Source organism: Mobula birostris, chromosome 24, assembly GCF_030028105.1.
Source record: "Mobula birostris isolate sMobBir1 chromosome 24, sMobBir1.hap1, whole genome shotgun sequence".
Taxonomy (NCBI): Eukaryota; Metazoa; Chordata; class Chondrichthyes; order Myliobatiformes; family Myliobatidae; genus Mobula; species Mobula birostris.
Window position 1 is genome coordinate 6,630,093 of NC_092393.1, and position 13,617 is coordinate 6,643,709.

The 13,617-nt window shown below is 41.9% G+C and overlaps 1 protein-coding gene across 5 annotated transcripts in view; it reads left to right on the forward strand.

Moving 5' to 3' along the window:
• Nucleotides 1-11,524, forward strand: part of recql5 (RecQ helicase-like 5) — a 110,964-nt gene extending 99,440 nt beyond the window's left edge. For 4 of the 5 annotated variants that reach the window (XM_072241900.1, XM_072241899.1, XM_072241903.1 and 1 more), the window contains 4 exons: nucleotides 3,522-3,618; nucleotides 3,699-3,929; nucleotides 4,119-4,188; nucleotides 10,594-11,522. In XM_072241900.1, coding sequence (XP_072098001.1) covers nucleotides 3,522-3,618; nucleotides 3,699-3,929; nucleotides 4,119-4,188; nucleotides 10,594-10,688 — 493 coding nt within the window. In that variant the 3' untranslated portion in view covers nucleotides 10,689-11,522. Of the gene's footprint in view, nucleotides 1-3,521; nucleotides 3,619-3,698; nucleotides 3,930-4,118; nucleotides 4,189-10,593 lie in introns of all 5 variants that reach the window. The other variant, XM_072241898.1, reaches the window with a different exon arrangement.
• The last annotated feature ends 2,093 nt before the right edge of the window (nucleotides 11,525-13,617 follow it).

A 13,617-nucleotide genomic window follows, 5' to 3' on the forward strand; every position in this document is an offset into this window, starting at 1 on the left:
GCAGTTCTGTGGGCAAAGAGACTTTGTTAATGAGAGACGCAAACACGGGGAAATCTGCAGATGCTGGAATTTCAAGTAACACACACAAAAGTTGCTGGTGAATGCAGCAGGCCAGGGCCCCAGACAGTCCTTCCAAGTGAGGCGACACTTCACCTATGAGTCGGCTGGGGTGATATACCGCGTCCGGTGCTCCCGATGTGGCCTTCTATATATTGGCGAGACCCGGCACAGACTGGGAGATCGTTTCGCTGAACACCTACGCTCTGTCTGCCAGAGTAAGCAGGATCTCCCAGTGGCCACACATTTTAATTCCACGTCCCATTCCCATTCTGATATTTCTATCCATGGCCTCCTCTACTGTAAAGATGAAGCCACACTCAGGTTGGAAGAACAACACCTTATATTCTGTCTGGGTAGCCTCCAACTTGATGGCATGAACATTGACTTCTCAAACTTCTGCTAATGCCCCACCTCCCTCTCATACCCCATCAGTTATTTATTTATATACACACATTCTTTCTCTCTCTCTTTTTTTTCTCCCTCTGTCCCTCTCACTATACCCTTTGCCCATCCTCTGGGCTTTTTTTTCCCTTCCCCTTTTCTTTCTCCCTAGGCCTCCTGTCCCATGATCCTCTCGTATCCCTTTTGCCAATCAACTGTCCAGCTCTTGGCTCCATCCCTCCTCCTCCTATCTTCTCTTATCATTTTGGATCTCCCCCTCCCCCTCCCACTTTCAAATCTCTTATTAACTCTTCCTTCAGTTAGTCCTGACGAAGGGTCTCGGCCTGAAACGTCGACTATACCTCTTCTTAGAGACGCTGCCTTGCCTGCTGCGTTCACCAGCAACTTTTACATGTGTTATTAATGGGAGAGCTCAGAGGAGAAAGGAACCCAAGTATATGGAGCCCAGGAATAAAGCCCAAATCCAGGCCAGTAGGAATAGCTCACTTAGATATCTCAGTATGTCCAGTTGGGCAGAAGGCCCATTTCATTGTTATATAAAGAAAATCTTCTAACCTGAGGGTCATGAGTATTTGGAACTGCTTTCCTCAAATGAGTGTTGGAAGTAGTGTCTCTGAATATTTTCTATGGCAGAGATAATTATTTCCTTGATAAGTAAAGGATGAAAAATTATTGGATAAATGGGAATGGGGAGCTGAAGTTGCAGTCACATCAGCCATGATCTTGTTGAATGGCAGAGCAGGATCTCAAGACCCAATGGTCCATTCCTGCACCTGTTTCATATGTTTATATGTAATCTCTAACAAACAAGCCTAATGACCAGTTAGAAATACATGGATTGAACAAGCATGCATGGATTTATTAAATGCAAGATATATTTGACTTTTATTTTACAAGAAGTGAGCAAATTAATAAAAAAATAATATAATGGATATCGTATCTGTGTATCTTTAGGTGCTATTCAATAAGATCTCTGGCGTGTTACAAGGCATCAGCTGTACAGTATAACAGAAAACTCAATTTAATATCTAGTAAGAGATCTTGTACTAAAATCTCCTGGTTCCTCTTTAAGGATTTGAGAAGGATTTAAGATATTAAGTAGGTAACAGATATATTGTAATATGGAAAAATAAGTAATATGTTTTTAAATATTTTTATATGTTTTTGCAATGTGTCACCTGCAAATTATTGCCTTTGATATGGTGGCCTTTAATCACTTCCTTCTGTATGCTGAAGGTACTTGTAATGTTATTAGGTGGAGAGGTCTAGAGTTTTATGTCAGAGATGATGAAGACTGTCTGTTTGTCCAAATAAGGATAGAGAACCTAAAGGTTAGAACAGAGGTAATGGTTTCCCTTGTGTCTGTTGTTGTCCTGATTTATGGATTTGAGGGTTCCTGTTTCAGAAGCCTTAGCTGCTTTATTGAACCTTATAAATCATAAACACTGCAATCACATTGCACCAATTGTAATTTAAGATGGTTGTGAGAATTCCATTACAATCTTGATTTTGTGCATTATAAGCACCTGGAAGGTTTGGGGAGTCAGGATACACAGCTAACTGGCCTCTGCAGTAGCCATAACATATTGTAGAAGTACAGCAAGGCTCCAGGACCCTGGATACTGTCTGAGGAATTTGCAAGATCATGCTGTGATGATGTGTGTTTCCTTCCATGTCCCAAGGACATGCTGGTGGGCTAACTGACCATAGTGTAGGATAATGGGGGAGGGGAGAGAAATCAGGACTTGTTGAGTTATATGTGAACGAGAATAAGTTGCAGGAAAATAGAAAGAGCAGGGAATGGGATTGATTTTCCTGGGAGCCACATACACCTGGTGAGTTAAATGGTTTCCCTCTGCATTGATGGGAGCATTTGGAGAAGTATAGTCTGGTTCATGCCTCACAAGCCTCACTGAATTCTTTAAGAATATGACAAAGCACATTGATGAAGGTAGACCAATGGATGTGGTGTATGTGGATTTTAATTTGCAGTTGATAAATATCCCCCATGGTAGGTTCATTCAGAAAATCAGGGGGCGTAGGATTCAGAGAAACTTGGCTGTGTGGATTCAGAATTGGCTTGCCCATAGATGGAAGAGGGTGGAAGTAGATGGAGTGTTGGAGGTAAGTGAGCAATGGTATTGTGCAGGATCTGTTCTGAGACTCTTGCCTTTTGTGACACAATGATTGGTGGAGTTGTAGATCATGTAGAAGGTTATCATAGGTTATAATGGAACCTTGCCAGGATGCTCACCTGGGCTGAGAAGTGGCAGTTGGAGTTCAACCTGGAAAGGGTGAAATGATTCATTTTGTAAGGTTGAATTTAAAGCAGAATACAGGGTTCTTAGCAGTAGGGTGGAACAGAGGGATTTTTGGGGTCCACGGCCATAGATCCCTCAAAGTTGCCACGCAAGTTGGGATGGTGGTTAAGAAGGTGTGTGGTGTATTGGCCTCCATTAGTTGGAGGATTGAGTTCAAGAGCCACGAGGTAAACTGGTTAGACCACACTTAGAATATTGTGTTCAGTTCTGCTCACCTCATTATAGGAAGGATATGGGCGCTTTAATGAGGGTTCAGAAGAGATTTACCAGGATGCTACCTGGATTAGACAGCATGTCTTACGACGATAAGTTAATTGAGCTAGGACTGTTTTCTTGGGGGCTAAGGAAGATGAGAGGTGACTTGACAGAGGTGTAAAAGATGATATGAGACATGGATCGAGTGGATAACCATGAGATTTTCTCCCAGGGAGGAAGTGTCTAATTCAAGGGATATAATTTTAAGGTGATTGGAGGAATGTATGGGGTGGGGTGGAGTCAGATGTGTGTTTTTTTACACAGAGAGGTGGTGCATGGTGCCGGGGTAGTGGTAGAGGCAGAAACTGTATATTAGGGGCATCTTAGATGGGCAGATGGATGAGATAAAATGGAGGATGATATAGGAAGGCAGGGTTATACTGATCTTAGAATATGTTAAAAGGTTGGCACAACTTCATGAGCCAAAAGGTCTGTAGTGTTCTATGCTATAACTTTTCCTGTGTTTGGTATGTATTTTTCAAGTGATGGAATTAGAAACGTGGGAGAAGCGCCTGACATGAGCAAACAAATATTGGAAGTTGCCCATAATGCTGGTGAGAAAAGATCAGCATCAAATGAGGTGAGCTGCCAATGTGTTTGTTACACTCAATATGACTTGTGATGATAAACCCTCAATTTACACTGGGATTTTTTTCCTAGGGATCTGGGTTACTTGATCCCAAACGACAACGAACCAGCACCAATTTCTCCACTTCATGTCCTGAGATTAAGGCCAATCAAATCAAGAAGAAAGTGACCTTGGATTCCATGTTTCAGGGAAGCACAAAAGTGCTGCTTCCTGCTTCAAAAGGAGGACCACTGAAGCAGACAGCCGATATTGTTGTCAAGTGCCTGACTCCTTATTACAAAGAAGGAAGATTTGCTTCTAAGGTAAAATGAGCTGCATTCAACCCAGGGCATTCAAGCCTAGTTCTTAATTTGTAACGAGCATATCTCTTGTGTCATTGCTCACATAGATTTTTTTTTGTTTACACTTTTAGTGAATTGTGTAAATGATTGATTTAACAGATTAAACCCTATATTAACCATTCAATAATATTTTGTGTTGTGTCATTACAGGATTTATTTAAAGCCTTTGCTCGCTATCTTTCTCATTTACTGGCAGTTGAGAGTGCTTCAAAGAAAAACGGTAAGAGTAAACTCTGTTTTCAATCATGGCTTGTAAATGCCTATGAAATTGAATGCACAATTAATCCAAAGGACTAGTATGTCCTTGAATAGTAACCTCACCAGATATAACGGACATCAGCATATTCAAAATACTGTGGGAAATATAAGCTTCGAGTGAAATTGTGAAATCAAACTGGTATCAGAATGCCCATCAAAGAGTGATCAAGGCAGAGAAGCAGAGATAATCTCTGGAATAAGAATCAGTTAGATGCTGTGAAGGAGAAAACTTGTTTTTCTCGAACTATCAGAAACAAAACGATCACCTTCATCTGTTTCTATTTTGTGACTTACAGATGTGGCTTGCCAATATTTAACATATTTTTGAAACCAATGCATTGTTCCTTTTATTTTTCACACTTATTTCCAAAAACAATAGCTCTTGTTAGTATGAATGTAGAAGCTTTGCCAAACATACATTCTTCACGTGTCAGCAAATCTAATTCCTAATCAAAGACGTTGACTCTATTAACCATTGTACTTCATTGTGTTAAAGCACTTTAGCATACTGCAAGTTTTACAGATGCATTTATGTAATTTATGTCTCAATTCCATCGATAAAATTTTTCTGTGTACAGAGAGAAAACGTAAACCAGGTTAACAAAAAATTTGGGCCAACATGCCTCCACTTCCCCAATCAATGTTATTCAAAAAATGTTGAAAATAATGCTGAGCTGCCTAACATGTCATTTAGGAATTACAACTATTTTTAAATGCTTTAAGGCATTTGTCTGTGGAAGAAAATTAAACTCACTTTATTTAGTGCTCCTGCTATTAAAATCACTTGAATCCAAAAGAAGGAAGCAGAGAAATGACAAAGGCATATCATAACTCTATTGCATCATTACAGTGTTGTTACCATAAGGAAAATTCCCCAAAATATTTCATGGTCAGGCCTAAACTGAAGAAAGGAAAAACCTAGCTAACACAAAATGTGGTGGTAGGATGAAACAGGACAAGAATGTTTGGAAGGATTCAAAATATTCTTGGCTCTCGTCAAACTTGATCAAAAATAACTTTAAAATATTTGCTTAATATCAATTTCATTGAGGAATTTTACAATAGGCTTTAGATTTACTAATGTGGAAATCTGCAATGAAATAATTTCTAAATGGCTTTATTGCATTTGATCAAAGTTCAAAGAAAATTTCTTAAGCCACCATATACAACTCTTGAGATTTGTTTTCTTAGGTGCATACAAAGTAATCCAAGAAGCACAGTCAATAAAAAAACTGCACCCAATAGGATGAACGAACAACCAATGTGCAAAAGAAAACAAGCTATGTAAATACCAAAAAAAAATAAATAAGCATTCAATAAATATCAAGTACATGGGATGAAGAATCCTTGAAAGTGAGTTCATAGGTATGGGAGCATTTCAGTGATGGGGCAAGTGAAGTTATCCCCTCTGGTTCAAGAGCCTGTTGGTTGACCATAAGGTACAGGAGCAGAAGTAGGCCATTTGGCCCTTTGAGTCTTCTCCACCATTCAATCATCGGCTGATCCAATTCTTGCAGTCATTCCCACTCCCCTGTCTTTTCCCCATACCCTTTGATGGCTTGGCTAATCAAGAACCTATCTATCTTTGCCTTAAATGTACCCAATGACTTGGCCTCCACAGCCGCTCGTGGCAACAGATTCCACAGATTTACCACTCCCTGGCTAATGTAATTGCTTCACATCTCTGTTCTAAATGGATGTCCTTCAATCTTGAAGTCATGCCCTCTTGTCCTAGACTCCCCTAACATGGGAGAGGCATAATATGACTAGGAATAGTCAGCATGGCTTTGTCAAAGGCAGGTCGTGCCTTACGAGCCTGATTGAATTTTTTGAGGATGTGACAAAACACATTGATGAAGGTAGGGCAATAGATGTTGTGTATATGGATTTCAGCAAGACATTTGATAAGGTACCCCATGCAAGGCTTATTGAGAAAGTAAGGAGGCATGGGATCCAAGGGGACATTGCTTTATGCATTCAGAATTGGCTTGCCCACGGAAGGCGAAGAGTGGTTGTAGACGGGTCATATTCTGCTTGGAGGTCGGTGACCAGTGGTGTGCCTCAGGGATCTGTTCTGGGACCCCTATTCTTCATGATTTTTATAAATGACCTGGATGAGGAAGTGGAGGGATGGGTTAGTAAATTTGCTGATGACACAAAGGTTGCTGGTGTTGTGGATAGTGTGGAGGGCTGTCAGAGGTTACAGCGGGACATTGATAGGATGCAAAACTGGGCAGAGAAGTGGCAGATAGAGTTCAACCCAGATAAGTGTGAGGTGGTTCATTCTGGTGGATCAAATATGATGACAGAATATAGCATTAATGGTAAGACTTGGCAGTGTGAAGGATCAGAGGGATCTTGGGGTCCAAATCCACAGGATATTCAAAACTGCTGCTGCGCAGGTTGACTCTGTGGTTAAGAAGGCATGCAGTGCATTGGCCTTCATCAATCGTGGGATTGAGTTTAGGAGTGGAGGGGTAATATTGAAGATATATAGGACTCTGGTCAGACCCCATTTGGAGTACTGTGCTCATTTCTGGTCACCTCACTACAGGAAGGATGTGGAAACCATAGAAAGGGTGCAGAGGAGATTTACAAGGATGTTGCCTGGATTGGGGGACATGCCTTATGAGAATAGGTTGAGTGAACTCGGCCCTTTCCCCTTGGAGTGACAGAGGATGAGAGGTGACCTGAAAGAGGTGTGTAAGATCCTTTATGCCTTACCAGGCACGAAACGAAAGACTGTGTGGCGCGCCGCTCCTCACACAGACAGTAGGTGGCCGTTGACTCACAAAGAGTTCATCCACCCTTTGACAGGTTTTGTTTTTAGTCCTGCTGGGTGCCTACACACCCTCCCTGGTTAACCAAAGCGCACCGGGGGGTGTGCCGGTTGAGTCCCCGACAGCCCGACCCGAGACGGGTAGTACCGGGCTACGTGGTACCAGTAGTGAGGCAAGGCCCGATGTCAGCCCCCTAGGCCTGAGTCGATGTCGTAGTAGAGGTGTATAAGATGATGAGAGGCATTGATTGTGTGGATAGTCAGAAGCTTTTTCCCAGGGCGGAAATGGCTAGCACGAGAGGGCACAGTTTTAAGGTACAGAGGAGATGTCGGGGGTAAGTATTTTTACACAGAGAGTGGTGAGTGCGTGGAATGGGCTGCCGGCGACAGTGTTGGAGGCGGATACGATAGGGTCTTTTAAGAGACTCCTGGATAGGTACATGAAGCTTGGAAAAATAAAGGACTATGGGTAACTAGATGTAATTTCTACAGTAAGGACATGTTTGGCACAGCTTTGTTTCTATGAGATCCCCCCTCATTATCCTGAACTCCAGGGAATACAGCTCAAGAGCTGCCAACCATTCCTCATACAGTAACCCTTTCATTCCTGGAATCATTCTCGTGAATCTTCTCTGAACCCTCTCCAATGTCAGCATATCCTTTCTACAATAAGGAGCCCGAAACTGCACACAATACTCCAAGTGTGGTCTCACGAGTGCCTTATAGAGCCTCAACATCACATCCCTGCTCTTATATTCTGTATCTGTAGAAATGAATACCAACATTGCATTTGCCTTCTTCACCAAAAACTCAACCTGGAGGTTAACCTTTAGGGTATCCTGCATAAGGACTCCCAAGTCCCTTTGCACCTCTGCATTTTGAATTCTCTCCCCATCTAAATGTAGCCTCCTGGTAAGCCTCAGGCTCACTCTGCTGGCTTTCGTCTAGGGGGAGCAGCCTTCGGCCCCGTCAAACTGGGTAATCAGGTTTGTGTGGATGCCGTGTGATGTACCCCACCCGCCAAATAACAGACAGCACACAATGTACGATTTACAGATCACACTTTATAGATCTTACTGGAGCTATGTAATTAATAGAGAACCAATATAAAAGGAAAGTAAAAGGTGCCAAACTTATCAAAGTTCAACCACTCCGTGCACAACTGTTGGAGCTCAATTAACCGAGTCTTCTTTCCACCATTCGATCTCCTCCGACCTCCTCAATGCACCGCCTGGGACCAACCACGGTGGTCGACCAGAGCGCGTCCTGCACGTCCTTCCTCTTTGGTTCTCCTCCTGAAAAGCCCTGGGCCTCGGAATCCCTCTTGGGTCTGATCCTCACCCAGCTTACAGCATCTCTCTCATCACGTCTCCTCTCTCTGTCCCCGTCGCGCCTTCTGCCCAAAGCCCGCAAAAACAATAGCTTACAGACGCAAGAAAGAATAACATCTATCCCAATTGGTTAGCAAATGAATACAATTCTGTTATCAGTAATTATAACCCAAACAAGCTGCTACCCTTAACTTAGTAGTTAACATTACAGAGAAGCCATTTTATTGTAACATAACAAAGAAGCCATTTTATTAGCCTTAGCAGTAACATAAAAGAAGAAACCCTTACATAAATAATTGTCTGCCCGTTTATTTCTTCTACCAAAGTGCATGACCATACCCTTTCCAACATTGTATTTCATTTGCCTTAACTATGCCCTTAACTATCTAAGCCCTCTGCAGGCTCTCTGTTTCCTCAACACTACCCGCTCCTCCACCTATCTTTGTATCATCGGCAAATTTAGCCACAAATCCATTAATCCCATAGTCCAAGTCATTGACATACATCGTAAAAAGCAGTAGTTCCAGCACCGACCCCTGTGGAACTCCACTAGTAACCGGTAGCCAGCCAGAATAGGATCGCTTTATTCCCACTCTCTGTTTTCTGCTGACCAGCCAATGCTCCACCCATGCCAGTAACTCCCCTGTAATTCCATGGGCTCCCATCTTGCTAAGCAGCCTCATGTGTTCCACCTTGTCAAAGGCCTTCTGAAAATCCAGGTACACCACATTTACTGCATCTCCTTTGTCTACCCTGCTTGTAATTTCCTCAAAAAATTGCAGTAGGTTTGTCAGGCTGGATTTCTCTTTCTGGAAATCATGCTGGCTTTGGCCTATCTTGCCATGTGCCTCCAGGTACACCATAATCTCATCCCTAACAATTGATTCCAACAACTTCCCAACCACTGATGTCAGGCTAACAGGTCTATAGTTTCTTTTCTGCTGCCTCCCACCTGCATTAAGTAGCGGAGTAACACTTGCAATTTTCCAGTCATTGGATTGAGGGTAATAACTGTTCATGAACCTGGTGGTGAGGGTCCTGAGGCTCCTGTACCTTCCTGATGGCAGCAGTGGGAAGAGAGCGTGGTCTGGGTGGTGAGGGTCCTTGATGTTAGTTGCAGCTAATGACTCCACCATAAACAATATGATATTTACTGATTTTATGGTCAGTCATTTTCCAGTCAGTCAACAGGATATCTATTTACTGCAGTTTGACTTGCTTAGTTTTGTATTTTTGTAGCTTTATAGTTTTGTATCTACTACACTGGTGAGATCTGTCATAAATTGGGGAACTGCTTCGTCAAGCACCTCCACTCCATCTATCACAAGCTCGACTTCCCAGTGGTGAAACATTTTAATTCCCACTCCCGTTCTAACATGTCAGTCCATGGCCACCTCTTGTGCCAAGATGAGGCCACCCTCAGGGTGGAGGAACAACACCTTATACTCTTTCTGGGAAACCTCCAACCTGATGGTATGAATATTGAATACTCCTTCTGGTTTAAAAAAAATCCTTTCCCCCCTCCTCTTCTTCTATTCCCCACTGTGGCCTCTTACCTCTTCTTACCTGCCTGTCACCTCCTCCTTCCCTTTCTCCTCAGGTCCACTCTCCTTTCCTATCCTATCCTATCTGATTCCTTCTTCTCCAGCCTTTAACCTTTCCCATCCACGTGGCTTCACCTATCACTTAGCATCCTTCCCCTCCCCCCAGACTTTCTCCCTTTCTTCTCAATCCTGAGGAAGGGTCTTGGCCCAAATCGACTGTCTATTCACTTTCATAGATGTTGCCTGACCTGCTGAGTTCTTCGAGCGTTTTGTGTGTGTTGCTTTGTATTTTCTCCCATTTTATTTAATACTTTATTGGTTGCAAATTCCCTTTCTTGATTCATGTTTCTGTTTCCTTCACAATGTATACCTGGATCACTCACTTGTCAGTGGTGTTCTTTGTGAATCTTGCTCTGGTCGTTATCCCTGTGATCACTTCCATTTGAAACCAGGGCTTTCTATCCAGCAAATGAGATTCTGATTTTGTTAAGTGAGAGAAATGGAACAGTCAAACTGAAACTGAAATGCAACATTGTACAAGTGGATTTTAGGCAGAGGATCACTGTATCTAAATGAATGACAGATCAATTTTGAGGGGTCAAATGGCCTACTAATGAAATAATGTTATCAGCATTTCTCTCATCTCTATAACATTAGCAGGAGACTTTTTTGTGGGAAATGATTAAAACTAGTTTTCATTTGATCTCTTTCAGTGAAAGAAGAGGCTCAGCGACTAATCCACTGCTTCTTTAAAAGATGTAGAAAATGTGAGAGTGAAAATGACTGGAGGAGCGTCAATGCATTGTAGCCATTCTGTTATATTTGACACTGACAAGAAATAATGTGGTTGCTGTTTATAGTTTGTTTGACAATTTAATATGTTATCTTCAGCAGAACTGCATCAATCAGGGCTAATCTCAGTAATTAGGAAAAATTTACCTGTTCTATGCAAACTCTTTGAAAAATACACCAGGTCTATTGAATGAAAATAAATTTATATTATTATTATTGTTCTGTTATAACTGAGAGAATTGTGAAGAGATATACTTTACTAAAATAAATCTTTTTTCCAAATAACTCTTGAAAGTTTCGCTGGAGAATATTAGTCTTAACTCGCACAAGATCAGAGGGTGGGTTCCAAATGACTAAGCTATGATTTCATCTGTGAGTGCTACATGAAACATGATTTTTTATCTACGTAACAATAGCAGACTATGTCTTAGTTTAGCTCTTAGCCATAGACCAGCACATCTAGTATTCTACACGTTCATTACTGTTTTGATTACATGAGTAGTACGAAGTTATAAAGTTTTTATATAGAAATCACCAGAGATCTAATTCACTTCACAAATCTGTACAATATTTTGCTCCACTAATATGGTGAACTGAGGTCAAGGCTTGGGCCTACTATTCCAGCTGCTCCAACAAGCAGATCTAAGGACTCAATCTGGTTTGGAATGCTGTCATTTGCTTTTATTGTTTGTATGATGTGTGTGTGTGTGTGTGTGTGTGTGTGTGTGTGTGTGTGTGTGTGTGTGTGTGTGTGTGTTGTTTGTTTTCCTTTCTCTGTGCAGTGGTTATGATTTTTTTTTTAATTGAGTTCTTTGGGTTTGTTGCTGTGTCTGCCTGTAAGCAAACAAATCTCAAGTTGCATAATTTATACATTATTTGATAATAAATGTACTAATAATTGAATATTTGCTTAGGCCATCATCTAAATTGTGGGGCATAGTTCTTCCTTTTGGTGATACTGTTTTAATGGTCTGTTACCAGTAATGCTTATTGCATTTAAGCTTAGAGATTCCACCTACCCAAGCCTGATATCATCTTAGGCAAAAAAAATGTGCTAATTCTACAATCCACACACATCTTTAATTGCCAAAACATGTCAGTGGATTGGTCAGATGGGACAAAAGTGGCAAATCCAGAGAAATGTGAGGTGTTTGAGAAGGGGAACCAAGGCAAGGAATTACATAATACTCGATAAAATGCTGAGAACAATAGAGGCATTTTAGAGTGTGTGCTACAGAAGCCTGGCAATAACAGGACATCTACAGAATGTACAACTTGCTTTATTTGCGAAGTTGCACAATATAAAATGACATCATGCTTGAATTTTACAAAAATATTAGCTCCACGACAGTAGTCACACGGGAGATTTAATAAGGGGGCAAAAATTAGACAGGGCCTAGAAAGGGGCTAAATAAAGACATTTCCTTTGACAATCGCTTGTAAATAGAACTAAAGGGGAATTGACCCCCCCACCTCAAATTTGATAAACCCTTATCTAGTAATTTGCAGTTAGAAAATAATACATAGGAGTAGGATTTGGCCTACTGCGTCAGCTCTACCGTTCCATCATAGCTGATTTATTATCCCTCTCAACCCCATTCTCACGTAACCTTTAGCACCCTTACTAATCGAGAACCATCACCTCCGGATTAAATATATCCAATGATTTGGTCTCCACAGCCAGCTGTGGCAATGATTTCCACAGATTCACTTCTCTTCAACTAATCTGTCTGAGTCCTTCTGCAGTCCCCCCTGCATCCTCAACACCATCTACCTCTCCACCTACCTTTATATCATCCATAAACTTGGCCACAAAACCATCAATCCTGTCATCCGAATCATTGCCATGTAATGTGAAAAGTGATCCCAACACTGATCAACCCCTGCAGAACACAACTAGTCACTGGCAGCCAACCGGAAAAGGGCCCCATTATTCCCATTCTTTGCCTCCTGCCGGTCAGCCAATCTTCTATCCATGCTAGTATCTTTCCTGTAATAGCATGGGCTCTTATCTTGATAAGCAGCCTTATATGCAGCACTTTGTTAAAGGCCTTCTGAAAATCCAAGTAAACAACATCTACTGATGCCTTTTGTCTATCCTGTCTGCTATCTCCTCAAAGGATTCCAACAGATTTGTCAGGCAAAACTTTCTCTTAAGGCCGATTTGACCTATTTATCATGTGCCCCCAAGTACCCTAAAACCTCATCCTTAGTGGTAGACTTTAACAACTTCCCAACCACAGAAGTAAGGCTAAATGAGCTATGACTTCCAGAGGAGATTTAGAAGGATGTTGCCCAGATTGGGAAGCATGGCTTATGAGAATAGGTTGAGTGAACTTAGCCTTTTCTCCTTGGAGTGACGGAGGATGAGAGGTGACCTGATAGAGGTGTACAAGATAATGAGAGGCATTGATCATGTGGATAGTCAGAGGCTTTTCCCCAGGGCTGAAATGGCTAGCACAAGAGGGCATAGTTTTAAGGTGCTTGGAAGTAGGTACAGAGGAGATGTCGGGTTTTTTACGCAGAGAGTGGTGAGTGTGTGGAATGGGCTGCTGGCGGTGGTGGTGGAGGCGGAAACGATAGAGTCTTTTAAGAGACTCCTGGATGGCTACATGGAGCTTAGAAAAATAGAGGGCTATGGGTAAAGCCTAGGTAGTTCTAAGGTAGGGACGTGTTCGGCACAGCGTTGTGAGCTGAAGGGCCTGTATTGTGCTGTAGGTTTTCTGTGTTTCTGTTTTTTGTCTCCCTCTCTTCTTAAAGAGTGGAGTGACTTTTGCAATTTTCTATTCCTCTGGAACCATTCTTATACTAATGCCTCCACAATTTTTTCAGTTACATCTTTCAGAACCCTGGAGTGTAGTCCATTTAGTCCAGGTGACCTATCTACCTTCAGACCTTTCAGCTTCCCAAGTACCTTCTCCTTCATAATAGCAATCGCATTCACT